General features: G+C 35.6%; 1 protein-coding gene across 1 annotated transcript; it reads left to right on the top strand.

Annotated features, from left to right (window-relative positions):
- Positions 1-759: 759 nt before the first annotated feature.
- LOC137399406 (cytochrome P450 1A1-like) lies at positions 760-22500 on the top strand. The gene is made up of 10 exons (XM_068085504.1): positions 760-891; positions 1084-1282; positions 8877-8947; positions 9461-9661; positions 12459-12683; positions 14323-14461; positions 16049-16181; positions 17886-18000; positions 19557-19702; positions 21775-22500. The coding sequence occupies exons 1-10, from the start codon at positions 805-807 to the stop codon at positions 21977-21979; spliced, it is 1521 nt and encodes a 506-aa protein (XP_067941605.1). The 5' UTR covers positions 760-804; the 3' UTR covers positions 21980-22500.
- Positions 22501-26615: the final 4115 nt, after the last annotated feature.

The raw sequence follows: 26615 nt of genomic DNA, 5'->3' as shown, positions 1-26615 counted from the left end.
CTGTTACTGATATGTTCTGTGTACCTTTCTATCTGTGTGTAAGTGTGTAAGTGGTGTATACTGTACAAGTATACATATAGGGCAGCAGCAAGCAAACAAAAAGCAAACTCGCATTCCTAATGATTTGGAATGAAAGGCTATTGAGAATAGCTAAACGCTAGACTTATTCAATATCTATGATCGACTTGTGTAAAAGTAAAAATTAGCTAAAGATTTTATAAAAAAATTTCCAGGTTCCATCCAGTCATATATTTTTTGACAAAAACTGCCATTCAGGAGTTTTATCGTGCATGTTGTTATTGGTCAACCACTCAGTCATTGGTTTAGTGTCTCTGTTTCTATGGGATTTTCCATCCTCAGTCTGTGTTTTTACAAAGAGAAGAAGGTATACAGGTGTGTATACTAAAGCTATTGCAGAAAAAAGTTTGCTAATTGGATAAAAATCAGTGTCACCAGCAACCATGATTAGCTGTCTATGACCGCTAGTTAGCAATTGCATCCTGCAAGGTGTATCAACAATAAATACAGCGTGCAAACTATGCATAAACAGTCTAAGTTGTATGCTACTCATGTGATAATCTTCTCGAACAAACAAGGTTTGACAACTCCCCTCTGAACAACATACACAGTCGGTACTAGCTTGAAGGGCTCAGACAGAAAAGGGCAGGAGTATGTTGATTGGTTTAGAAATCTCATGTGATTCCATTCATCTGAGTGTTAGCTGAAGCTCGCTGAAGCATTTCAGGCTAAAGATAAAAGAAAGGTTCTGTCAAGCAGAAACAGAAGTCTCTCTGAAGATCGGCCATGGATCTCGGTGTTATCACAACATTTGATCTGCTAGCAGCAGTATTCATTTTGCTAGCAACGTACTTATTCGTGAAATGGTACAGGGTAAGTTCTAAATAAGTATTTGCATTGTCTAAAATATTTAGTTTTTTTTTCTCTATAAAACTATTTTATTTATTTTTTACTAGCTGTAATTTTAAGACTTCAGTCTTTAAAAGTATAGTAAAAATTGATTACCGTGTTTGTATTTTAAAACTAATAATTATAGAAGTTTTGAAATTTGGTGTATTTTTGCAGGATCCCATTCGAAAGATACCAGGTCCTCCTGGTCTACCGATACTTGGTAACGTCTTGTCCCTAAATCCATCGTTCTTGCACATTCAGCTTTTTGAGATGGCAAGAAAATATGGAGCGGTGATGAAGCTTAAGATTTTCACATATCCTATTGTGGTCATCAACTCTAAAGATGCTTGTCTGGAGGCACTCATTAAAGCTGGTGAGACTCAATTTTTTACTTTCAGTGAACAATTTTGCAGAGTTGAACATGGCAGCCACGCATAACAACCTCAAATAAATTCATTGGTTGAAGCCAGATAAGAACACAATCAGAACCATGTACAAACCTACCAGTACACCAAGTTGTTAAAGGTTAATACGCTATATTATCTCTGTAGTTCACATAGAGCTGGAAAAGACTCACCCTGTTTTTATTGCGCAGTTAAGAGTAAAACAGCATAACAGATGACTTTTTGCAGTTTTTGAACTTCAATCTGCAGGCCAACCTCATCGACCTATTACAGTTTAAACTGGTTTTTGGCGGTTTCATATTGCACCCTTTTATAGTCCTAGATCAATGGTTCTTAGCCTTGTCGGCCATGCTGAACCCCACCATCTTCATATGCAATTTCACCAAACGCTCCTTTATTGAAAACTAAAATATACTTTTTCACATTCAAGACATAGTTATATGTTTTACTGGTGCACAAAACGAACTGTGTATTAGCATCAATGTCTTCAAAGAACAAACCAATAAAACGCATGAACTCACAACAAATTACATATATTTTAATAAAGACATGACCTAGCAAATCAGTGTAACTTCTGCTGTTACCTTTGGGAGGCGGCCATCAAAACCCCTGAAAGTGACCGCAGAACCACTAGTGTTCTATGGAACTCAGGCTAAGAACCACTGGGCTAGCATAATCATCTTATACGCCTTCTCTGACAAACTAACTGGGCTATTTGGTAAAACTTTATGTTTGCCTCACTTACTTCCTCTCATTCACCATAACACTCGGAAACCTTATCACTTTAATTTCGACACTGGCTTGAGTCTGTCTTCCAATTATGTCTCTCCAGCTAGAGTTGTGTGGGCATAGTTTGGAGTTGAAAAACTGTACACTCAATCTATCATTTTCTAAGTACTATGATTTGCCGCGGTGATGAGTGGTGATGATTATGGGATCATCTAGCAATTCTTTTCAGGTTTTTTTTCATTTATGGCATAAACTCACTTTTTTATTTATTATCTCAGACCGCATGTACTATACGTATTTCAGTAGCAAGTTTTCTAGTCACTCCGTCTGCTCCCAAAAGTACTATCAACAAATATAATCTATTTAATGGACACCCATTTTATCCTACCCTGTGATTGACAATAAGAACTTGCCAACTCCATATTTAGATGCTAGTAATAATCCAAAAACTACCAATTTACTTTCATATAGTTACATGGATATATGTAAACATTGTATGCTTACATTTATATGTAAACATTGTGTGTTCACATATAAATGTTAAATTTGGCTATCTTTGTTTACAAGTATAAACATAATATTTACTGTTATTTTCCATTGTAATGTGCAGATACAGCTGTTACACCATAACTAAGGTTAAAAGTCAAATAGCAGTTAATATTTAATAATATTCATGTCTAAAACATCCTTAGCTTCCCATTGATGTGCGTATTGCCATAATTCTTCTATAAAATACTTAACAAATTATGAAATAATAACAAACAACGTGTTTATTTTAAGCAGTCCCATATTACTATCACTAATGTATTTATTTTTGTAAGTATATCAGAATTGCTAACTTATGAATGATTGTGTTATGTATTTAATAAAAATTCATTATGAATTTCTAAAAAAAATTAGTTTGACAAATCTTTGTACAACTGTAAGCTGCTTGCGGATTACTTCAACACTATTTAATAAAAAAGTTTACATCTGACAATCTTTGATGATTTTAGAGTCACCAATTAATGTAAACTGTTCAATGGTACTACGGAAGATAAAACTATAAAAGTTTATTGTTCATTTTTATGTTCTACTGACTTCCAGATAAGAGATTCTTAGCAACTGTTACTACTACTAGTACCTTGAAAGTTTAGAGATCCAGTGAGAGATCATCAGGTGTAATAACTATACGTACAAGTATTCTGGAAGGCTAGTGAGCAGTCGAGTAAACACGCATTTTCCTTCTAGTATGGCTTCACACATAGCGCTAGCTGCAGTGTTGAGTGTGAAGCCATGAAAGATTGGCATGTGTAATAAATATGTGCTCAGTTTGTTTCATAGTATAGCCAGTTGAACTGCGTAGTGTATTGGATACATGTCAGGCTGTAGAAATAAAGGTTGTGAGTTCAAATCAAGTTTTCAGTGGATTTTTCATTTCTATAACTTTATCGCTATAACTGGACAGATGGATAAACAGACAAACATTGAGATTTATATAGATTATTATTATAAAGTATGGCTTATCAGCTTCATACGCCATAAAGCTTATGCCAAGTATCTCTAATGATAGCTAGTTTATGAGCAAATTGTTTGTAATTAGCATATATAATACTTCAAAGAACTTTTGCTATGGGTACATTTGGTAGGAAGAATCTTTAATTAGCAAAGTTTTGAAATATTTCTTTGGCCATCAAAATGCTTTTATGACGAATAGAACTCTTGAACTAATCGCTTGGTTGATTTACAGCTCATGTTTCCTTAGGATGTGAAAGCTGTCATGTACAACCATATTTTATATGTTAACTTTACAGGTTCCTAACCAACTTTTTTGAAGCATGCGACTGTTTTCTCATACCAGCTGGTATCGCAGATCAACGCTCAACAATATGTTTGCGGAACTGCGGTTGTGCTTCGACAAGAATAAGCACACTTATCAAACATTTGAATTTTAGCGAAACTTGTGAGCTAAATTGATTGATGCCCATAGATACTCAGATAAAATGGCATAAAAATGATAGAAACCTTATTTGTAAAAATTTCAGGCAGCAAAAAGGATAATTCAACAATATTTTGTCAAATAAAATCACATATTCATAGTTCATAAGCTGTTTCATTGTTTCATTGTTCCCATTTTTTATTTGTCACAAGATTAAATTTAAAAAGTTAGTGTTTGCGAATGGAGAACTTTCCCCATAAAAAGGGTGTAAACAGCTGTAATTTTTTAACTTTTTATAGGTTTTAGAGTGTAATAGACTGCTCATAAGTCTTTAGAAATAGAAAAAATTGATTTAAGTTTGTAAACATTATTTTGTCATTAAAAATTAACACGAAAAATTTTTCCATGTCATCTCAATTTATAAAACTGCCCATTGTAGAAATCTTATGTCGCTGCATAAAGTGATTCACAATAATTATTCTTGAAATTGTTGCTGTCTTCCTTAGCAACTATCGCTGGTTCCATGAACAAATGCTTTCAACTCTTATTGTTGAAATATCATTTTGTCATATTTCTTTTCCATTTACAATTTGGTCATAACACCAATTCAATGGTGTCTAAACAGATGTATAGCATTTTAAAGGTACTTAAAAACAGTTTTGATGTGATTATCAACAAACATTTTTGGGTGACATCGATGTTCTTGCAATCGTCACATGATGGACTAGCTGGATCGGATTGTAAAGTCTCTCTGACTCTTGCATACTTTCAGTCTATTCACACTTATAACGTATATTTATACGTCCTATAACGTATACCTCCTATAACGTATACCTCCTATAATGTATACCTCCTATAACGTATACCTCCTATAATGTATACCTCCTATAACATATACCTCCTATAATGTATACCTCGTATAACGTATACCTCCTATAACGTATACCTCCTATAACGTATACCTCCTATAACGTATACCTCCTATAATGTAAATTTCAGATAAAGTAAAAAATTATGCAAAGTCTTTGCTTCATACTACGTAAAAAATTCTATATAACGTAGTGTGTCAAGGAGGGCAACCTCTCAAATTCGATTTGAATGGTAACATATCTCGCCTCATTTGTGAAAAAAAATGACGTACATATAGCATTATACTCTATATACAATAAAAATGATGTACGTATAGCATTACATCTATTATATATATAACTTCCATTACATTTTAGTTCATCATGATAGATCGTCAGATGTATCGACAAAACAGAGAATAGGTAGCTGCACCATTGTTAATACATGTAAATACTTGAAGGCGATCGGTTGGTGCAGGTGTTACAGCGTCGGTCTACTAATCTGGATGTCACAAGTTGAGAGTGTCGCTGAAAGTTATCTTGTATCCTAACGTTGAACCCTAGATACAGATAGACGACGAACTTGTAGACACCGCTCTTTTAGTAGTAAAATATATTTTTGTTCTGCTTTATTGTAGGCGTGTAATATGTCTGTTATTAGTTTTACTTTCCCAAATTGACTTTACTGTTTAAAAAAATGAACAAATCGTTGTAAATGGGCATCAAATATGCGTGTCCCCATCAACTATTGTAAAATTGCTACAATCATTGTCTATAAAAACAGTGAAATCGATCAGAAAAAGGAGACAAGTTGTCGATACAAACTAATAATGTTACAGTTAGGTTACAGCCAACAAATTAAAAAGGCATGTCTAGTTTGTTTTGTTTTTTTGGCCAAAGGGGTGAGTTTGGAGAGATCTTGAAATGGATTAGGCAATTTACGTTTATTTTACTGTTTGTACAACATAAAATCTTTATAACGTAAACGTTCCTGGAACGGATAATTTAGGTTGTATGAGCGCCTACTATATAGATAAAAGGCATAGTTTATTATAGCAAGTATGCTAGAGTCCAACGTGCCTTTTAAATACACTTGATTGACTGGAGGCGAATTTGATTATAGCAAACTTGCTATAGTTTGTCATGGTAAAACTATAACATGTTCGACTATAACAAACTATAACATGTTTGACTATAACAAACTATAACATGTTCGGCTATTACAAACTATAACAAGTTTGACTATAACAAACTATAACATGTTCGACTATAACAAACTATAACATGTTTGACCATAACAAACTATAACATGTTCGACTATAACAAACTATAACATGTTCGACTATAACAAACTATAACATGTTCGACTATAACAAACTATAACATGTTTGACCATAACAAACTATAACATGTTCGACTATAACAAACTATAACATGTTCGACTATAACAAACTATAACATGTTCGACTATAACAAACTATAACATGTTCGAATATAACAAACTATAACATGTTTGACTATAACAAACTATAACATGTTCGAATATAACAAACTATAACATGTTTGATTGTAACAAACTATAACATGTCTGGTCAAGCTGTAAATAATATAAGCTAAGGAGACTTGAGTTCTAAATTAGGACCTCGATAACATTTGATAGATGTTCAGCATAACCTTTGTTTTAAACACAGAAATTATTTGGCAGACTATTCCCACTACTAAATAGCTGTTGTCACTATTAGATTTATTTAACTCTCAAAAAATAAACTTTTTGAATTCATTCTCGATCTTTACAACTCAGTAAGTCAGTAAGTTAAGATTAACTACTAAGATGAATGGCGAGAAGGCTCTCAATAGACGACATGTATCCGTGACATGTAGACTCAATCTAGGACTGTTTGTTCATTAAGCCATGACTGGACTGATTGATGGACATTTATCATCGGCTAAAGGTGTCAAGTTTGGTGATAAAGTTACATTAGTAAAATTCGTCAAATGGCTTATGCAAGCTTTTAAAGTCTTTTGAAGGGGGTTTATCACAAAAAACTTATCAACTTGTGGTATTTCTACTGATTGATTTAGGCGGCCATTTGCTAGCAGACTTGAAGTTCTAATTGTTGAGAATGTTGAAGCAAAATTTACCATGCGATTTCTTTTTCATCTTTTTTCAGCTTTTTCTATTTGGAGGTCATTAGGGGTCACCACCACAAATGGTATATTCTGGCACAGAATATATTGTGACCATTTGCTCATGAGGCATCCAGCTGTGGCTGGATGCTTTTCCTAACACAACGAATGGTTCTTAGCACTAACCACTGAACTTAGGCTGACTAACCTGAACTAAACTGAACTATAACATGTGACTAACCTGTGTATATGAATGCCTTTCAATCTGTTTCCTGTTGGCATATGAGTGCCTTTCAATCTGTTTCCTGTTGGCATTAGATTGTAGAATGGGTACGGTAAAGAAAAATTATATTTATATGTGTTTCTTGTTAAAGGCTAAAATGGCCATATATGCTAATATGTTAACACCAGAAATTGAGAAAGTTGTGTTCGATAAAGCTGATACATTCTGCTTTTGCTATAGTGACAGAGACAGTTGCTTCTCTCTTTCAGTCAGCACTACGCACAATGTACTTGCGCAATAACAACAATTGTCCTGCCTTAAAATGCCTTGCACGAATTCTGGGAAATATGTCCGCTGTAGGCATAGAAGAGGCAATTATGGAATGATGACATGTGGAAGCCCCTTGGTAGTTGATTATTAACGTACTTGCAGGTAGCTGGCCTCAGTGGCCTTGACACAATGTCTAAGAATATGAATATAAGGGGTATTTATGACACTGCGCCTCCCACTGTGCATCGCCAGTTTTTATCCCGCTTTTGCCGCCGTCACGCCTCTTCAACAGGATCTGGCATAAGATGTCATTAAGAACAGAATGTAAACAGACGATGTCATACCTAGCTATTAATCTTTGTGACATCTACTCAGCTGCATCTGTTTGCTCGCTTCTAAAATGCCACCATCAGATCAATCCATCTAGAGTTGATTTCCGCTTATCGGGTGTAGTTTCAGGTCAGCAAGAATTTCTCAACTAAAGTGCCCAGGGCTGATACTCCCCCCTAAAAGACCCATTAGGTTCGGCCCAAAATCACGTTTTAGGGGGGTTTTCAGATCATGGTGCACTGTCAGTGAATTTGCTACTTTAGAGGGGGTTTCCACAGCCAAGCCAGTAAAAGGGCCCCTGCTCATTAAGGTTTCATTCAGCCAAAGTAATACCAAGAAATTCCACCGAAATTCCAGTCTTCATTTTAATGCAGATTGCATTAAAATCTGCATGCCTGCTGACGGAAAAGGAAGAGAAAAGAGACAGTCGACACTGCATCATTTTAGCAACCCTTTAGCAATATACTCAGAACAAATGATATGATATTTCTTTCATTGGTATTCATTATGTTTTCTTTTGTAAATGAAAAGTGATGATTTGATGGTTGATGTCTGGAATCAGTTTTATTAACCCTTTTGCAGGCATAGCGACATTTTGTCATTTTGCGATACTGACGCTAGCGGGCAGAGCGACTATTATGTCGCCACACGAACAGTTTTTATAAATTGATTTATGATTAGCTAATTGTATTTTTGTTTAATTTTTTTACGAATAGTAAACTACAATATATTGGTCTCTGTTAGCAACAAAAAATATGCCATTTGCAGGAGAAAAATCGATCGTTTTTGCAATACTAAACAAACAAAAAGTCCGAAATAAAAACGTATTTAAATAAAATTGTGAATTTTGTTTGTAGGTTTTTTCTGCTTTATTAATGCATGAATCATATTATCATATTGGATGTTTAGCAGGGCGTGGAACCTGGGCGCCCTCTAGGGAACTCCCAGTGTTTAGGGGGTGTATTTCAAATTGACCAGCCAGGTGATTGGGGGTACAGTATCCAAAATGTGAAGTCACAAACATTTCAGTTTTTCACGATGTACAGCGTCACCTCGAGCTGAAAGTTTTAGAGATAGAGAGGTGGGAAAGTGGCAACGTTTTACTATTTTGCTTGTAGGAACAGACTATCTCGGCCGACCACCTATGAAGAGAATGTCTACCATAGCTGGTAAAGATATAGGATTCCATGTAAGAATCTTTCAGTAAACTTGTGAAATGATTTTATCAAAAAGAATTAGTATTTTTCCATCATTCGCGATTGTTTTTGATGTTTTAAGGTGATCTGACTGACAGGATGTTTCAAGATTAAAATCAATAAAACTTGATCTCGATTACAACAATCAGATCAAGTGAAAGTGTGATTATGATGTCTATAATTGCAAAGAGACCAACAGAATATAATGCGTACCGCTTCAATTTGAACGCAAAGATGATATTAGCTATCGCAACGATAACAACGAGTGAGGTCATTTTTCACACATTTTTTTCTGAGCATTTTAATCATGGTCTAGCTTTATCAATTTCAATCTTGAAACATTCTGGCAGTCAGATCACCTCAAACATCAAAAACAATTGCAAATGATAGAAAAATACAGATACTTTCTGATAAAACCTGCAGAAATCTTCTGTAAGTTCATCTCTAAATGAAATATTTGTTTACAATGACGAAGAACACTTATATAGGCTTGTTAATATCTACAGACCTTTGATGAGGACCACGTCATGCTGAAACGCATTTTTACAAAGGCTATAAAAGCTTATGGACCAGGGATAGCGCATCTAGAGAATGTGATGCAAGAGACAATCCAGGATATGGTTGATAGTATTGATCAGAAAGGTGATCAAGCAATAGATACCAACGAGCTCGTTGTTGGATACGTCTGCTGTGTTTTAGCTTCCATGGTAAGTTGAATGTGAGAATATCTCTAGATGCAATGGGTATTCCTGCTTTAGCTGTGTAATTAAAGTTTGATATTACATAAATCTTACTATGTTATTATCATTATTACAATCATTGTTTTATAGTCAGTGATTAATTGTTATCAATATTGTCATTTACATTTATAACAATAATAATAATAATAATAATAACAATAGCGCGAGTTATGGTAATAAGACTAGAAAACCTGCCCAGATTGAATTATGTTCTAGTAGGCTGGGTGGGCAATGACAACTACCCAAACCTGCCCAGATTGAATTGTGTTTTAGTAAGCTGGGTGGGCAATGACAACTACCCAAACCTGCCCAGATTGAATTGTGTTTTAGTAAGCTGGGTGGGCAATGACAACTACCCAAACCTGCCCAGATTGAATTGTGTTTTAGTAAGCTGGGTGGGCAATGACAACTACCCAAACCTGCCCAGATTGAATTGTGTTTTAGTAAGCTGGGTGGGCAATGACAACTACCCAAACCTGCCCAGATTGAATTGTGTTTTAGTAGGCTGGGTGGGCAATGACAACTACCCAAACCTGCCCAGATTGAATTGTGTTTTAGTAAGCTGGGTGGGCAATGACAACTACCCAAACCTGCCCAGATTGAAGTGTGTTCTAGTAAGCTGGGTGGGCAATGACAACTACCCAAACCTGCCCAGATTGAATTGTGTTTAAGTAGGCTGGGTGGGCAATGACAACTACCCAAACCTGCCCAGATTGAATTGTGTTTTAGTAAGCTGGGTGGGCAATGACAACTACCCAAACCTGCCCAGATTGAATTGTGTTTTAGTAGGCTGGGTGGGCAATGACAACTACCCAAACCTGCCCAGATTGAATTGTGTTTTAGTAAGCTGGGTGGGCAATGACAACTACCCAAACCTGCCCAGATTGAAGTGTGTTCTAGTAAGCTGGGTGGGCAATGACAACTACCCAAACCTGCCCAGATTGAATTGTGTTTAAGTAGGCTGGGTGGGCAATGACAACTACCCAAACCTGCCCAGATTGAATTGTGTTTTAGTAAGCTGGGTGGGCAATGACAACTACCCATATTTATAACATATTTGAAAAGCCAGAATATTTGGGGTTAAAGAGTTCTCTTACTAAATCACTGCATTAAAAATTAAAAATAAAAACAAACTATTAAATTGCATTTTTAACATTGAATCAAGTATTAAAATACGCAATATTGTATAACATTCATAATAAAACAATTAAAAAGAAATGTATTAACTTGACATGTAATATAACATCCATAATAGAATATTTCATAAGAAACATATTATATTAATATGCAATAATATATAAAATTCTTGATTAAAACTATTGATAAACTATGAATTGTATTTTTATATTTAATAATGAAAAGTCACCGATATTAAGCTGTCTAAATTGTGCTCAAAACCAGATGACACACAAGGGTCATTTGTCCTTCTAATCATTAAGGGATAAATTTGATGTATAGCACAATAATTATTATTTATATAACCTAACAGTTACTCATTGTAGAGTTTATTATTGTTTATATATACCTAACAGATACACATTGAAGAGATCAATGTAATTTGATGGTTGATTGCACAACAAAGACTAATCATCAGTTGATGCACAGCTCCAAAATATCGCATTGTCCCTTTTTTAATGCCACATTTTTGTGGCTGAGATAAAATTGTCAGTTCTGTCTCCTGTATTGGCAAGGTGTCAACACTTGATTTATGACTATCAGGAACTTTGCAATGGATTGCTTTACCAAACTGTTCAAGACGCCAAAAGTTGTTTAACTTTCCAAGTAAAAAGGTTTCGCGATCATCGTAAAATCCTCAAGTTGATTGATAGGTCTTAAAACTTTGTAGTTGTATGTTATACTGTAGGCCCTCCCATAACGTAGACCTCCCATAATGTAAATTTAAGTTGACGCAAAAAATTTATGCAAAGCTTTTGATATCGAGAAATAAGAAATTGTATAACACAATGTGCCATGTCAATGCAAGTTCTCAAACTCGATTTTAATAACCAAAGTCTTATAATTAACCTTAAAAACATAGTTTTCTCTTGTATCCCATTCGGGAGAAAAAAGCTATATCTGTATGTATGAAGGCATCTCTATTATATCTTCTAGTGCCTAGACAGTCTAGAGCGCTTTGAGAGATCATCATGTGTGTCAATAGCGCAAATGGAATAAGTAGGTGCACAAGTATTCAGAAATACTTAAAGGCGGTTGATTTGTACATGTGTTAGACTGTTCATCTAACAACCTGAATGCCATTAATTGGAGTCTCGTTGAAATTAATCGTTTATTAAACCTCAGACCCTGACTTGGGAAAAATGAACAGACAGACACTGCTCTTGCGATAGCAAATACATATTTTCATTTTACTTTATTTTATACATGTACTACATTGTTTTGTTATTTCTACCATAGACCTTTCTGTCTAAAAGAAAAATGAAACAAATTGATTTAAATTGACATTGAAGGTGTGAACTTCCCTAAACTTAACGTGAAACAATTGTAATCATGAACACTAAACCAAGTGATAAGAAAGAAAAGAAAAGTTTTCGATACAAACAAATAATACTACTGGTACTCTACTGTCATTGAATTAAAAAGTTATATTTAGTTTTTCCAATTTGAAAGGCCAAAGGGATTGGGTTGGGATGGTAATTTAGACTAAGCAATTTACATGTATTTTACTGTTCGTCTAACGTAAAATCCCTTTAAACGTTCTCAAAATAGATTATTGACGTTGTAGGAGCTTCACTTTTTCTTGCAGATGTTTGGCGAAAAATTCGCCTATGATGATGAAGTTTGTAAGAAGATGCATCGAATGAACACACGACAGATTGAGGCAGGTGATCCGATGTCTAGTGCAGCTATTCTGGATGCCTTTCCTTTTTTGTTTAACTTCAAGTTCCTATTTGCTGATACTCATCGCAAGATTGAGGATGCGATGAAACTTGTCAACGAGTTCACCAAGTCTCGTCTGGACCAGGCAAAGGTATAATTCTAAACTAATCAAAAAACCATCATTTTGAATATTTTAAACCAATTCTGCTATAGCTGAAGCTTCTTCCTCTGTGGTTGTATTAAAATCTGCAAGCTAGGAGGCATGGATTCACACTTTTTTAGCTCAATTTCTTTAGATCTCAAAAGTAATTTGTCTAAAACTCGTGTGAAAAATGGAACAAATTTAAAAGTTTTAACAAAAATCTCTTTTTACAAAATGTTACTCTTCATCTCCTGTAAGAACGTTTCCAAAAAGGTTTTGACATTATAAATGGTTTTATTTGTTTTGCTGAGTGAGCTTGAGAAAAGCAGCAACAAACATTAATAGGGCCTACATTTTAATAGTAACAGAGCAAGATGGGTGGTAAATACATATATTTTTTTATTGGGCAGTCCATAATCATTTTTATGCAAAAAATATAGCACCACCTAAAAGATAAATCCATTAATAAAGAGGTGTCTACATTTAGTGTCATAAATGCAAAAACAAAAGGATATACAAGGGCAAAAAAGATAAGATGTATGCCTAGACTTAGTAGTCTCAAAACTTGAAGCCACTAAGCTTAGGTATACATCTTCTTTTTTTTGACAAAAGATTAAAAGAATGAGCAGTACAATTGTTGAGTGCAGTTTTTGGTAAATACAAAATAAAACTATCACGTCGTGAATATCTGCTGCTTGAGAATAGAAACATATGAACTATAATGCTAAGTAGTCACTCGTAAACAAACCTGCTCAATAATTAGATATTAAGCTTTGTTGTCGAGTAGCAGGTTGATGGTGCTAAAATTGTTAAGAAAATTTTGTAGTCAAGGCATTAGTAAAATTTTCTTAACATTTTGGGTAAAAGTTTGAAAAATGATTACTAACGATTAGCAGTAAACCCGGTGTTGCACGGTGTTGCCCGGTGTTGCCCGGTGTTGCTCGGTGTTGCCCGGTGTTGCCCGGTGTTGCCCGGTGTCGTTTGGTGTTGACCGGTGTTGCTAGGTGTTGCCCGGTGTTGCTCGGTGTTGCTCGGTGTTGCTCAGTGTTGTTCGGTGTTGCCCGGTGTTGACCGGTGTTGCTCGGTGTTGACCGGTGTTGCTCGGTATTGCTCGGTGTTGCTCGGTGTTGCCTGGTGTTGCTCGGTGTTGCCTGGTGTTGCCCGGTGTGGTTCGGTGTTGACCGGTGTTGCTCGGTGTTGCTCGGTGTTGCCCGATGTTGCCCGGTGTTGCTCGGTGTTGCCCGGCATTTTTTTTCAATCAGATAGCCTGCATCCCATGTGTAGATCTTCAAAACAAAATGCTTCACTGCTTTCCCAACAACAATCCATACGTTTTTATCAAAAGCAATTGTCCTTCATGCATGCAACAATGCATTCTTGAATTGCTAATCCGTGTTTAAAAGGCTGGTTTTCATAAACCAGGAGGATTTTGGAAATGAAATATTCTGGTGACATGGTGAAAGGCACGGAGGGCATGGCGTGTGAAGTGTGGATGGAACTGACTAAAATTAATGAAAACGCATAGAATTTCTGCGAACTAACAGACAGACAGACACCCAGTGACAAAGTGGGATTGATATAGATATTATCAATTATTTTAGTAAAGTTTGAGCAACTAAAAACTGTCTTAGCCTAACATGTTCTTTAGGCTTCTTATGATGCTAACAACAAGAGAGGATGTCTAGACTACTTTATTGAAATACAGAAGGCGGAGATGGATAAAGATGGTAAACCACAGCTAGACGATGAAGGCATCAAAGGACTACTACTAGATTTCATCAGAGCAGGTAGATGTTACTATCTTCTACCTTTTATGATATATGAATTGCATTCAAGTTTATTAGAAAATCTTTGTTTTTGCTATAGTTATTTCTATAGTTATTGCTATAGTATTGCTATAGTTATTGCTATAGTTATTGCTATAGTTATTGCTATAGTTATTGCTATAGTTATTGCTATAGGTATTGCTATAGTTATTGCTATAGTTATTGCTATAGTTATTGCTATAGTTATTGCTATAGTTATTGCTATAGTTATTGCTATATTTATTGCTATAGTTATTGCTATAGTTATTGCTATAGTTATTGCTATAGTTATTGCTATAGTTATAGCTATAATCATTACTTTCTGTCCGAAGCCACGATTAGTGGTAGAAGAAAAGATTGCATCACGCTGATTTTGAAACCACAACATTCAGACACTCTAATACGCATTTGTGAATAATTGTGCAGCTACTTGTTATGGGCACTTTATCCGCACACCTGACAATCTCTCATAGCGTATTAAACATGACTTTTAGACTTTCAGTTTTCTATTACAGAAAACTAGACTACTAGTTTTCTGTAATAGAAAACTCCCTATACGTCATTTTCTCTCCGAAGTGCGCAAAAAGAAAAACATATATTTGTAAGGCTAACTATGAGATTTTCATTATTCAAAATGAATTCGAGCCCTTGTACCAACGTGAACTTTTATGTTATGCTAGTTGGATGTCCAGCGTTGTACAGGTAATAAAAGGTTTTTGCATAGAAAAGTTATTTTGAATTGGCTATGTTTCTGTACCTAATGAATTTGAGTAACATGATCTAGTCTAAATCTTCACTATAATAAGAGCCGTTATTATAATTTAGAACAGCATTAAAAAAAGATTGCATCATGATCTTTCACACCATCATGATCTTAAAGCGTGCTAGATGAAAAGTGACCTTTGTAACGAATCGGCATTGAAGATCGGCAGGTGTAATAAGGATGATGTGGAAAATTATTTTATCGTATAGCATTGTAGCCACTCGGACAGGTGGTTTAGCACGCCTGTCTGCAGACTTGGAGGTTATGAGTTGAACTACAATGAAAAGAAATTTTTTCATTCCTAAAACGTGATCGTTACAATTGGACACACCAACAACATACAACCAACAAACGCTGGGACTTATATATATAGATGAAATTTCTAACGTAATTCGAAGCGTAAACTTTGTACATCAATTGGAATTTATATATTGGGAAGTTATAATAGCGTCTACTGGGGTGGTCTTTTGACTGGGATGCCATACAGCTACTTAAGCTAGAGTAAACAATTTTATAAATTGCTATGATATACACGGGTATATAGCAAATCTACTGAAATAAGCCTCATTTGTTAAAAAATTTTTACAGGTATATAACAAACAAATAAATGAAAAAGACAACAAAACGAAACATCCTTGAAGTCTAGACTATGGTTGACTCATGACATGCCTTAACTTCAATTATGTTGATAATCCTCAAACCAGACCTTGACCACCCAAAATAGTTACAAACTGTTCCCATGCCAACACCACATCAGGCTATTTTTAAAGCTATTTAAAACACCATTTCTCTGTCTGTGTCAATAGGGTTGGAAACGAGCAGAAGAAGTCTCGCTCAGATATTCCTAGACCTCCTACATGATCCAGGTCTACAAAAGAGGCTCCAGGATGAGCTTGACACCCAGCTGAATCCGACCCACATCATATGTCTCAAAGACAAGTAAGGACATGTTTTATTACGAACGTGACAATGGCTAGTCACTGGTGACAGAAACTTCTGGAAGTTCTGCTTTCGCACTGGTACTCTTAGGGTTGTTATCATGTGAATGAGCTGGAAACACCCATATTCCTCCTCAACAATAACAATATAACTTTTTGTGGGTCTTATGGCAGCGCTGACTTACGAATCGGGTGTTAAATGTTGGCAGAAAATTTAGCAATGGATAATGTTGTCTGGCCCATCTGCAGCTCATCATTCAGTCAGCATTTCTAATGTATTTTATGATGAACTACATTAGTGCGCTGGAAGTCCCATGACGCTGTCATATGTAATATCTACGTGCACAACTATTCTTAGATGTGGAAAGGTGGTTGAATGGTGCAGATGATAGCGCTCTTGACTTATAATCTGAATGTCAGCGTTTGATTCCCATGGTGTAGAATCTTTTTTCCTAATTCTCTTAGCGTAGTTGCGGACACACGGACAGACGCGGCTCTTATTATAGTAAAGATTGTGGCTAGTAATGGTCAGCAGTCTTGGTTTTTGTTTCAAAGATTCTATCAAGCAGTATATCAGTGTCTTGTCAGTAATCTGTTATCATAATTCAAAATGTTTCATGTAAAGTCTCTTCCATATTTCTCCGTACGTAAAAAGAGTGTTCGATTTTTTGCATGTGTAGTGCACATTTAAACCCTGCCTGTGGCTAAATAAAAGTTAAAGAATTTTGATTCCTTTAAACCTTCAAACTGGAAGTAACTTAAATGTTATACTGCTATTTGGACATAAGGCATTGATGGTTTACAGTTGTGTCTTTTTTATGGTTGCCTTTTTAGATGCCACAAATGACTGCAGCCTAATTTTGCAATATTATCGAAAATCCGATTCAACCCTTATTAGCAGAGTTGAGGTTATGTTGCAAAATTCAAGTGTAGAACTAAAGACACTTAATACATATCAAGAGCTTAAACTCTGGATCAACTGTTTAACATTCTCGAACAGTTCAAACTCTTTTTTATTAGTAGAGCTAATTAGCAAAAAAAAACATTTTTATAAAATCTGCCAAAATAAGGCTCTTTTACCAATCAAATTTGTACAAAAAATTCCAAATTTAAACGTAAACCATCAAAAAACTGTGCAATTTATTAAAAATGAAAAATCATACTAGATTTTGCTTAGTTATAGGTATACTAATAACAGCAAAATGGGTACTAAATTCAGTGTTTTCATAAAAATTTGAGAGTCTTGCTACAGTCAATAAATCAACATAAAATTAAGCTTGTCAAAAAAATCAACTGATAGTTGGTAAGCTTTTTTGAAACAAATATTATCTGGGAAGATAAATTGTAGTGACTAATTGCTCATAAATATGTTTGCTAGTTGTTCTTAATTTTGACAAACTAGTTTTGTGTCCAAAAAAATATGCTAAAGCAAAATATAAAATAAAACATCTGAAATAAAAAAAATTCTGAGAATTTCAAAAAAAATTGTTTTTTTATAAAACACAGCTAAAAGAATTTTTAAGTTTTATGTAAGATTAGTCACACAATGGATGAACAGTGCGTGCTTTTCAAGTGGCATCGCCATATAGCAAATTGTTTTTTTCGTTTCTAAAATAAAAAACAAACCATTTATTTGGACTTTCGTAATAGCTAGCTCAAACAAAAAACTTGCACTAAACAGTTCATTACGCTCGGACTGCTGTAGAGAGAAGCTGCCTCAAATGGAAGCCTATCTGCTAGAACAGTTCAGATATCTGTCTCAAGCACCTGTACTTCTGCCCCACATGACTCTCAGAGACACAGAACTTATTGGCTATAAGGTTTGTAGGGGGAATACACAACATCTCAACTAAGGAGAGAAAGAGATCAGGCGTTTATAAAGTACTAGCTGTAAGCCCGACTTACAGCTGCAAGATTTGTTTTATTTTTAACATAAATTGTTACACTGCTTTTACAACAACAATCTATATACACATTCATTGGAGGCAAGCGTCACGAAGGCAAATTTTGGGTTTCTAATTGGGTTTCAGATCGTTGCAAATTTATACAGGAAATTACACATCAAAGTTTGCCAATTGAGCCCGGCATTGTTTGGAGTAAGCATGCTTTGTTTACATTAGATAAGCCGTAGGTAACGGTAACATTGAAGTAACGGTAACAGTAACGGTAACAGTAACGGTAACAGTAACGGTAACAGTAACGGTAACAGTAACGGTAACAGTAACGGTAACAGTAACGGTAACAGTAACGGTAAGTTTATAGGTAACGTGTTGAGCTCTGGCAGTCTGCTCTTAGAGATCTTCCCCCATACTAGAATGTTTCAATGTTACGGAACACTGTTTTTATTATAGGAAAGATTATTCTAACAACTCCATATGTGGTAGATTTAGACATTTGGTAGAGTGTTAGTTTATAGAGCGGAGTGTCCGAGTTCAAGACTCGCGTGAAGAAAACTTTTATGAAGCGCTTCAATAACCACTTACGTATATATTATTTCTTTAGTTCGACGGTGTCAAAAAAGATTAGAAGATGAGAGGTTTACACTGTAGATAGATTAATACCAATTTGTCAAAGATGGCTAATGGTTGCTAATATAAAGATACTCTGCTTGGTTTCGTTTGAAAAATCGTGATGGTGTTTTATCATGAGGCTGTGGCTGTGGGTTACTAGATCCGGGAGTGTAGACCTACTCTCCCACACTGACTCATATTGGTTGGGAAGATACGTTCAAGGTGACATCATTTCCAGCCTTTACTATCAGCTGTTCAGGATGGCAAGATTGCCAGTAGATAACATTTATCTACAGTACACTGTACTAACTGTACTAGCTAATGTAATCTGATTGCTGCCAGTAATCAGCAACAGCATTTTCGCAAGCATGAGAGTTACAATCAGCTAGCGGTTGTAACTCATAGTTAGTTGAAGATAAGAATGTCAATGTTGACACCATTTTTGTCTTTTAACTGTTTGTTTGTTTTGTTATTCATACTAGCACCCTGGCAGTCTAGTGTGTATTGTCAGGTGTAATAATTCATAACGATTCTGGATTAGTGAAGTTGTTAGAGCATTGATCTACAAAGCTGAGTTGGATGTTTGAATCCTGTTGCAAGCAATCTTTTTTCCTAACATTTAACCCTGGCTTTGGGCTTTCAAACGAACACCCCTCTAATGATAGTAAAGTTTGCTATTATAACTTTTCACAACCTGCCTGTTTATTCTGTGAACCGATATTCTGTCTATCATATGTACTGGTTATTTAGTAGCAGTTACTCTACCCAAGACTATCCTATCAAAAAACTCTTTCATCGTTTTAGTTAATACTTCAACTAGTAACGTGAGAATTGTCTCTACTCTGCATCAGCCAGTCATATTTTAGATTCCAGCGAATACTGTAGTGCTCATAAACGCCTTCCATACAGCCCACAATCCCGATATCTATGAAGATCCCTTTGTGTTAAAGCCTGATAGATTTCTAGATAAAGAAGGAAAGTGTGTAGATCGAGACCATCCATTGCGACAAAAGTAAGTCAGAAAGAAGAGGCAATATACTCTGAGCTTATCATCATAGATTTTGCTCATATGGCAGTTACTTCAACCTGCAGTTGTCATTCAGTGTTGAGTCAATAAGGCATCGACAGCAAATCAAGAAAAATTCTCTAAAACATCCCCTTTTAACTTTTTGACAAGATGTCAGAACTAGCCTGTGTGCAATCGACTGTGAAGGGGGTCGGTGTTTATCATAATATGTGTTTGAGCTGAAGTTGTAATAACATGTACATAAAATGCACGCAATAAGTCATTATTTTCAACTGACAAAAATGAATTATCTATCTCGTACAAGCCGGGTTGTATGTAAGCTCAGTGTCTATTTTGTGCTGATGTTTGTAGGGTTTGAAAAAGTTTACGTATTATAGGTATCTTCTGACCTAACTTTCTTGATCCCATTCCTAAATAATTTGCAAGTAAAACTGTATAATAGTTCTTTACATATGTCATTTTCAAAAAGTAACTATCAGCATTATTATTATTGTTAGTTGACTTCTGTATTACATGTGTGGGATGACTGTAATGACTGAGGCAGAGAGAATACTGGTTGTATATGTATGGCTGTCAGTGCTTGTCTCAAACAGATAGCTTGTCGGTCAACAATGGAAACAGTTTTAAAACAAAAGCTATTTATAGTGTATAAATTATCATACAACTTTTTAATAGTGAAATCCAGATGGCAGTGATTAAATTTCAACATTAAGTTGGCAAGTTACTCGCTAATGCAATGCCCTGATTCCAAGAACTTTTAACACAAAATATAAAAAATGATAATGTAAGAGTTCAAAGATCAAACGAAGAATTTGCTTTCCACAACCAACTTTCGTTCCAAACCGTACTAGGATACTAAGACTAAATTAATTGATGAATGTAGATTACATATTTTTTACTCATAGTTGTAAATTACTACAAGACATTTTTTGCACATATTTTTTTTTGTACATGTACAGTAGCTGAACTGCCCTAATGGGCTTCACATGCTCATAACCTGCGCTAATACATGAGCAAATACTGTGATGTTAAAGCTAGTTTTGGGTCTTAGTAATCCGTACTTTGGGGTTAAATACAATTTTAAGGCATCTTGTATTTGTCCAACTAGAAGAAAGCTGTAATAAAATGTTTCTGAAAGTGAAACAAATCGTACTAGAATACATTTGAAACAATTAAGAAGTAAACTAATATAACCAGACTACATTAGATACAATTAGGGAGTAAACTAGAATAACCAGACTACAGTAGATAAAATTAGGGAGTAAACTAGAATAACCAGACCACAGTAGATACAATTAGGGAGTAAACTAGGATAACCAGACTACAGCAGATACAATTAGGGAGTAAACTAGAATAACCAGACTACAGTAGATAAAATTAGGGAGTAAACTAGAATAACCAGACCACAGTAGATACAATTAGGGAGTAAACTAGGATAACCAGACTACAGCAGATACAATTAGGGAGTAAACTAGAATAACCAGACTACAGTAGATACAATTAGGGAGTAAACTAGAATAACCAGACTACAGTAGATACAATTAGGGAGTAAACTAGGATAACCAGACTACAGCAGATACAATTAGGGAGTAAACTAGAACAACCCTGACTAAAACAGTCTAAATTATCACGTGTAGACTTCAATAGATAAAACTAGAATAGATTAAATCACACTAAACTGGAATGAATATCATGAGACTAGATCAGGTTGACATTACCTCTTATAAATTAATCTGTTAAACCAAACAAAGTAAAAGATTCTTTTATCATGTTTATAACATCTTAGATACAGTATGTTTTTTGAAGAATTATGCGCAAAGGTTTGAGTACAGTAGAAATGATAACAAATGCTTGAAAAACATGATAAAATTTTTATATAGACTTGGCACACTAACTGCCCATGCACAAAGTATATCTCCAATGTATATATGTCTCAAAGCCTTTGGCGAAACTTCTGGTCTGAGCCTCTGGTTACATAAAACAAATGGTTTTTATGTAACTAGACTGTTTCATAAAACCTAGAAACATAATAGCTGTTGTTTTTTCGGATTTTACAGTTTTCTGGGATTTGGATCAGGAAGAAGAGCGTGTCCAGGTGAATTGTTAGCCAGGTCAAGAATATTCCTCTTTTTGGCTAACATTCTACAAAAATACAATGTGGAGCTCATCGGGAAGCTGCCAGAACGCGATGTGAGAAAGTACCCGATGTCTATTCTCCTATCACCGCCTTCCACGCATGTTAAATTCGTTAGACGCCAGTGATATAAGAACAGCAGTCCAATTCAATGTTTTCAGCTTTGCTCTACCGAGTTCAGTAATAGACTCTTTTAACCATATACGCTGTACATACACAAGCTTTCCTCTACATATTTAAGATACCGAGTTCCTTAGCAACTGATAAAGGAAACGCTTGCCAAGAGTATTTTGCATCTTTTACAGATTCATTGTTCAGTCAGTCAGATAGAATGTTGCAATATAGTTGAATATGGTAAAGAATTTAACTTTTTTGTAATAGTTTTCTGATGTTTTATTTTTTTTTCTTGTTTACTTTACATGATAGTCAAGTTTTGTGCTTCCTTCATGACATTATGTTTGATGGAGCTGACTCTGCGGATGACACTAACTAGTTTACCATTCTCTGAAATGTTGCTATAAAAACTTGTGTTATTTCATGTGCAAAAACAGTATAAGAACATTTTATAAAATGAAATAGAGTAGAAAAATAATGTTTCTTTTTATAAATTTTTATAATAGTTATAATATAAACATTGATCTAAAGATCATACCACTTGAGATTCCTTTTAAAGCAGCTTTACTAACTTTTCTATAAGTTTTGGTTACCTTTACGTTATACTAACTGTACATATCAAATCACAAACTATAGCTTAATCCTTATAAAGGTCTTCATGGAAATGTTCGTGAATTTCAAGTAGTCTAACTTTTTTGCATTTGCACAATATATTGCGCAAGTATGCGTATAGTTAAGCTCTTCCACATTGCTGGAGACGTGAATGTCCTCAAGTCCTACAAGTGTGACAGCAGGTGCAACTATAGTTTGTGGAAAGAAACTTGTGTGAAGTAAAACACCAGTGAAGTGTTATTCATCGGCAGTTCTAAATTTTTAATTCTACCATTTCCTGTTTTAGCTCATTGTTTTGTGAATCAGATAAAGAATTGGCAGCAGTACCTGTTCATGGTGGACAGTGTCAGGCATCTCATTGCACTCTGGTTTCTGGCTGAGCTTTTCAATCTTTACTATAATAAGAATCGTGTTCGTGCATCCATCCATCTAAAGCCATGGTTATAAGTTGAGATAAAAAATGCTTTCAACAGGGTTTGAACTCACAACACTTAGCTTGGTATACTGGCATGCTAACATCTGCACCAATCAATCGCTGTCTGTTAGACTAATTGTGCTGATAGCTATTTGCTGTGCTCTATCAGCACACATGACAATCTCTCCCTACACACTAGACTGACAGGACACTGGTTGCTTATAACATGGCTGAAGTGTGGGGTGATACTCATCCGCAAAGCTCAGAAATGACTAGATTCATCTTCAACTTCAGCAATGATTTTCATGTCTACAACAAGCACTATTAATCAAACGTCTATAATAATTGTTCTCAGCCACTTGGCCTCTAACCAGTCAATAGGAAATCACTCTGCTGCGGGATAAAGGGCTAACAAGATGACCTAGGAGTTGCCTCTCGTACTAACAAGGTGGACCTAGGAGTTGCCTTTCATACTAACAAGGTGGACCTAGGAGTTGCTTCTCCTACTAACAAGGTGGACCTAGGAGTCGCCTCTCATACTAACAAGGTGGACATAGGAGTCGCCTCTCATACTAACAAGGTGGACATAGGAGTTGCCTCTCGTACTAACAAGGTGGACCTAGGAGTTGCCGATCATACTAACAAGGTGGAACTAGGAGTTGCTTCTCATACTTACAAGGTGGACCTAGGAGTTGCCTCTCATACTAACAAGGTGGACCTAGGAGTTGTCTCTCTTAGAAAGATTGAAGCTCATCATAAATCTATTGAGGGTTATCTATGAATGCTCTTATGGCAGTACAAGTGAGATATTTGGACTTAATGAAAATGCCATAATACCATAGGAAACACCAATCCCTAATAACACAGTATCAAACAGCTATAGTGTAGATGGCCCATAGCATGACAACTTCTGAAAGGTTCTCCTCACCAGTGACTTGGATCTAGGGCTTAACAAACTAATCTTTTATTAAAGTACATATGTATTAGAGGTAGAACTGATTAAAAGCCATTCGATAACTGAGTCCTCTAGTAAACTATAAGACATTCAATAACTAGGTCATCTAGTAAACTATAAGACATTCAATAACTAGGTCATCTAGTAAACTATAAGACATTCAATAACTGGGTCATCTAGTAAACTATAAGACATTCAATAACTGGGTCATCTAGTAAACTATAAGACATTCAGTAACTGGGTCATCTAGTAAACTATAAGACATTCAGTAACTGGGTCATCTATTAAACTACAAGACAAACTATAACTGGGTCAACTAGTAAGCTATAAGATCTCAAAGAAAGCTACCCAATGTATAATTTGTAGTGGTTTATTTAGCTCCTCCAAGTATTTGCTGATCACTCATGCATAGAGACAAACGCTTAAAAAAGTTGCTGTTTCATTTGCAACCTATTTCTGGTAAGAGTTGTTTGTTATTTTATGAGCTACAGCCACCTTGTAAAGTTCTAAGGTTACAGAGATAATGTCAGCTATGAACAAACTTTAAGCAAGTTATCAGCGATGGCAAACTTGCACATTCACGTGTAGACTGAATTAAGCTTATAAGGTAGAAGGTTAGTTGTTAGTTGGTAGATTTGTTGCCCACGAATTAATCAGCTCAATTTGACTTGTCGTGGGATCTACTGGTGCTGACAGCTATATAATAATGTAACGTCAGCATACGTTGGAAGTAGAAGCTATAAATCTGTTAACCACTGGTGAATAAATTGTTGAAATATGTACTGGTTATAATTAGCTGATGCCGTATGACCTTGCTGATAACTGTCCTACACATTGACACTTGGTTAACCAAATACGTGTGCTTTAGTTCTACAATTACTTTCTGTACTGACGTTATGTCCTAATTCATGTTTTTTTATTCAATTTTTCAAATACACTTGAACAAGTTGCTAGACTAACTGAAATGCTCAAGGCTTTTAGAACAATTAAATCCTAAAGTTCAACATAAACTACCTGCAACAGTTGTCAATTATAACTGCCTCTACTAACATGTTCAAGAATGCTATCATCTTCATCTATAATGCTATGTCTTCATCAAGCTTTTATGTAGGCTGATTTAATCGTGGAATTTTGTAAGATTTTTAGAATCTGATAAAATTTCTACTCAAATGAGAAAAATTTTGGTTTAGTCATGACATCAGTTTGTGTGATTGTTAAGTGGCAAGTAACAGGCATGCTTCCATATCTGCAGCATCTCATGCGCAAAGAAATGTGTGAAATGCGCGATGTAGCGGTGGCGCGATGTAGCGGTGGCGCGATGTAGCGGTGGCGCGATGTAGCGGTGGCGCGATGTAGCGGTGGCGCGATGTAGCGGTGGCGCGATGTAGCGGTGGCGCGATGTAGCGGTGGCGCGATGTAGCGGTGGCGCGATGTAGCGGTGGCGCGATGTAGCGGTGGCGCGATGTAGCAGTGGCGCGATGTAGCGGTGGCGCGATGTAGCGGTGGGGCGATGTAGCGGTGGCGCGATGTAGCGGTGGCGTGGTTGTTTATGAATGCGACACCCAAGATTCGATTCTTGTGCTGGGTTATCTTTTTTCCTATTGCTATTCACATGGCTTTGAACAGACGGACAGACAGACACTGCTCTTATAATAGTAAAGACAAGGAATGTTATCATTATTATCATCAATCATTGCTGGATTAAGTTGGTTTACTTTCCCAAGAGAAAGTTAATTAAACTAAGGTGAAGCATTGAGAATATTAACACTTCTCTAGATATTTCTCAACAGTTTTTGTGCACAAAAAATTTTAAGTTATTAGAAATACTAAAATCACATCGCTAATGAAATAATCGTAAAATATTGAGTGAATATCAAACCCATTGTATTTAGAGCTACGAAATATTCGTATTGTATTTTCTATAATTTTGCTAGAAAGTCCACAAATACTCAGTGATGAATTAATCTTCATAGTCAACCATTGCTTTTAGAAAGAATAAAATTAAAAAGGTTAATCTTTAACACTGTATTTCTTCCTCAACAGCTATCTCAAAACTCTCATGGACATTTTGTTGTTTTGGTGTACTCTGAACTATCAACTTACCCTAATCATTCCAAGTCATTTTGTCATCATTACTTGCAAAACTCTTTGGGTCGAAAATCTGGTCTGCAAAGAGCAAGTTTGATTTCTCAGGTACTTTAAATACTATCGCTCTTTGCCTAACTATAAGAGTAGCAGAGGTAACTTCATGGTTATATATGTACTAGTACCATTACAGTCCGGGTGTACCATGAGACATCGTCAAGCGTGCCATGAGACATCGTCAAGTGTGTCATGAGACATCGTCAAGTATGTCATGAGACATCATTTAGTGTGTCATGAGACATCGTTTAGTGTTTCATGAGACATCGTCAAGTGCGTCATGAGACAACGTCAAGTGTGTCATGAGACATCGTCTAGTGTGCCGATTAAGCACAGAGAATTACTATATGTACAATTGCCTGTTCTTAATTGGATTAGTGCAGTTAGAGTTGTGGTCTGCAAAGCCGAGTGTCGCGAGCTTAAATTTCAGATGAAGCAATATTTTATTCTAATTTCAAACCCTGGCTTCAAACAAACAGACAGGCAGATATGGGTTTTATCATAGTAAAGATTAGGAAGACAACTC

Source organism: Watersipora subatra, chromosome 7, assembly GCF_963576615.1.
Source record: "Watersipora subatra chromosome 7, tzWatSuba1.1, whole genome shotgun sequence".
NCBI lineage: Eukaryota > Metazoa > Bryozoa > Gymnolaemata > Cheilostomatida > Watersiporidae > Watersipora > Watersipora subatra.
The sequence above is the reverse complement of the archived record's forward strand: the minus strand, read 5'-3'. Positions and strand labels throughout refer to the sequence as shown.

Bases quoted from the DNA above. Each gene is read 5' to 3' on its own strand.
- LOC137399406 (XM_068085504.1), top strand. From the start codon at position 805: ATGGATCTCGGTGTTATCACAACATTTGATCTGCTAGCAGCAGTATTC. The intron at 1,283-8,876 runs GTGAGACTCAAT...TTTTGCTTGTAG, and splicing joins GGAGGCACTCATTAAAGCTG to GAACAGACTATCTCGGCCGA. The intron at 16,182-17,885 runs GTAAGGACATGT...GGACTGCTGTAG, and splicing joins ATCATATGTCTCAAAGACAA to AGAGAAGCTGCCTCAAATGG.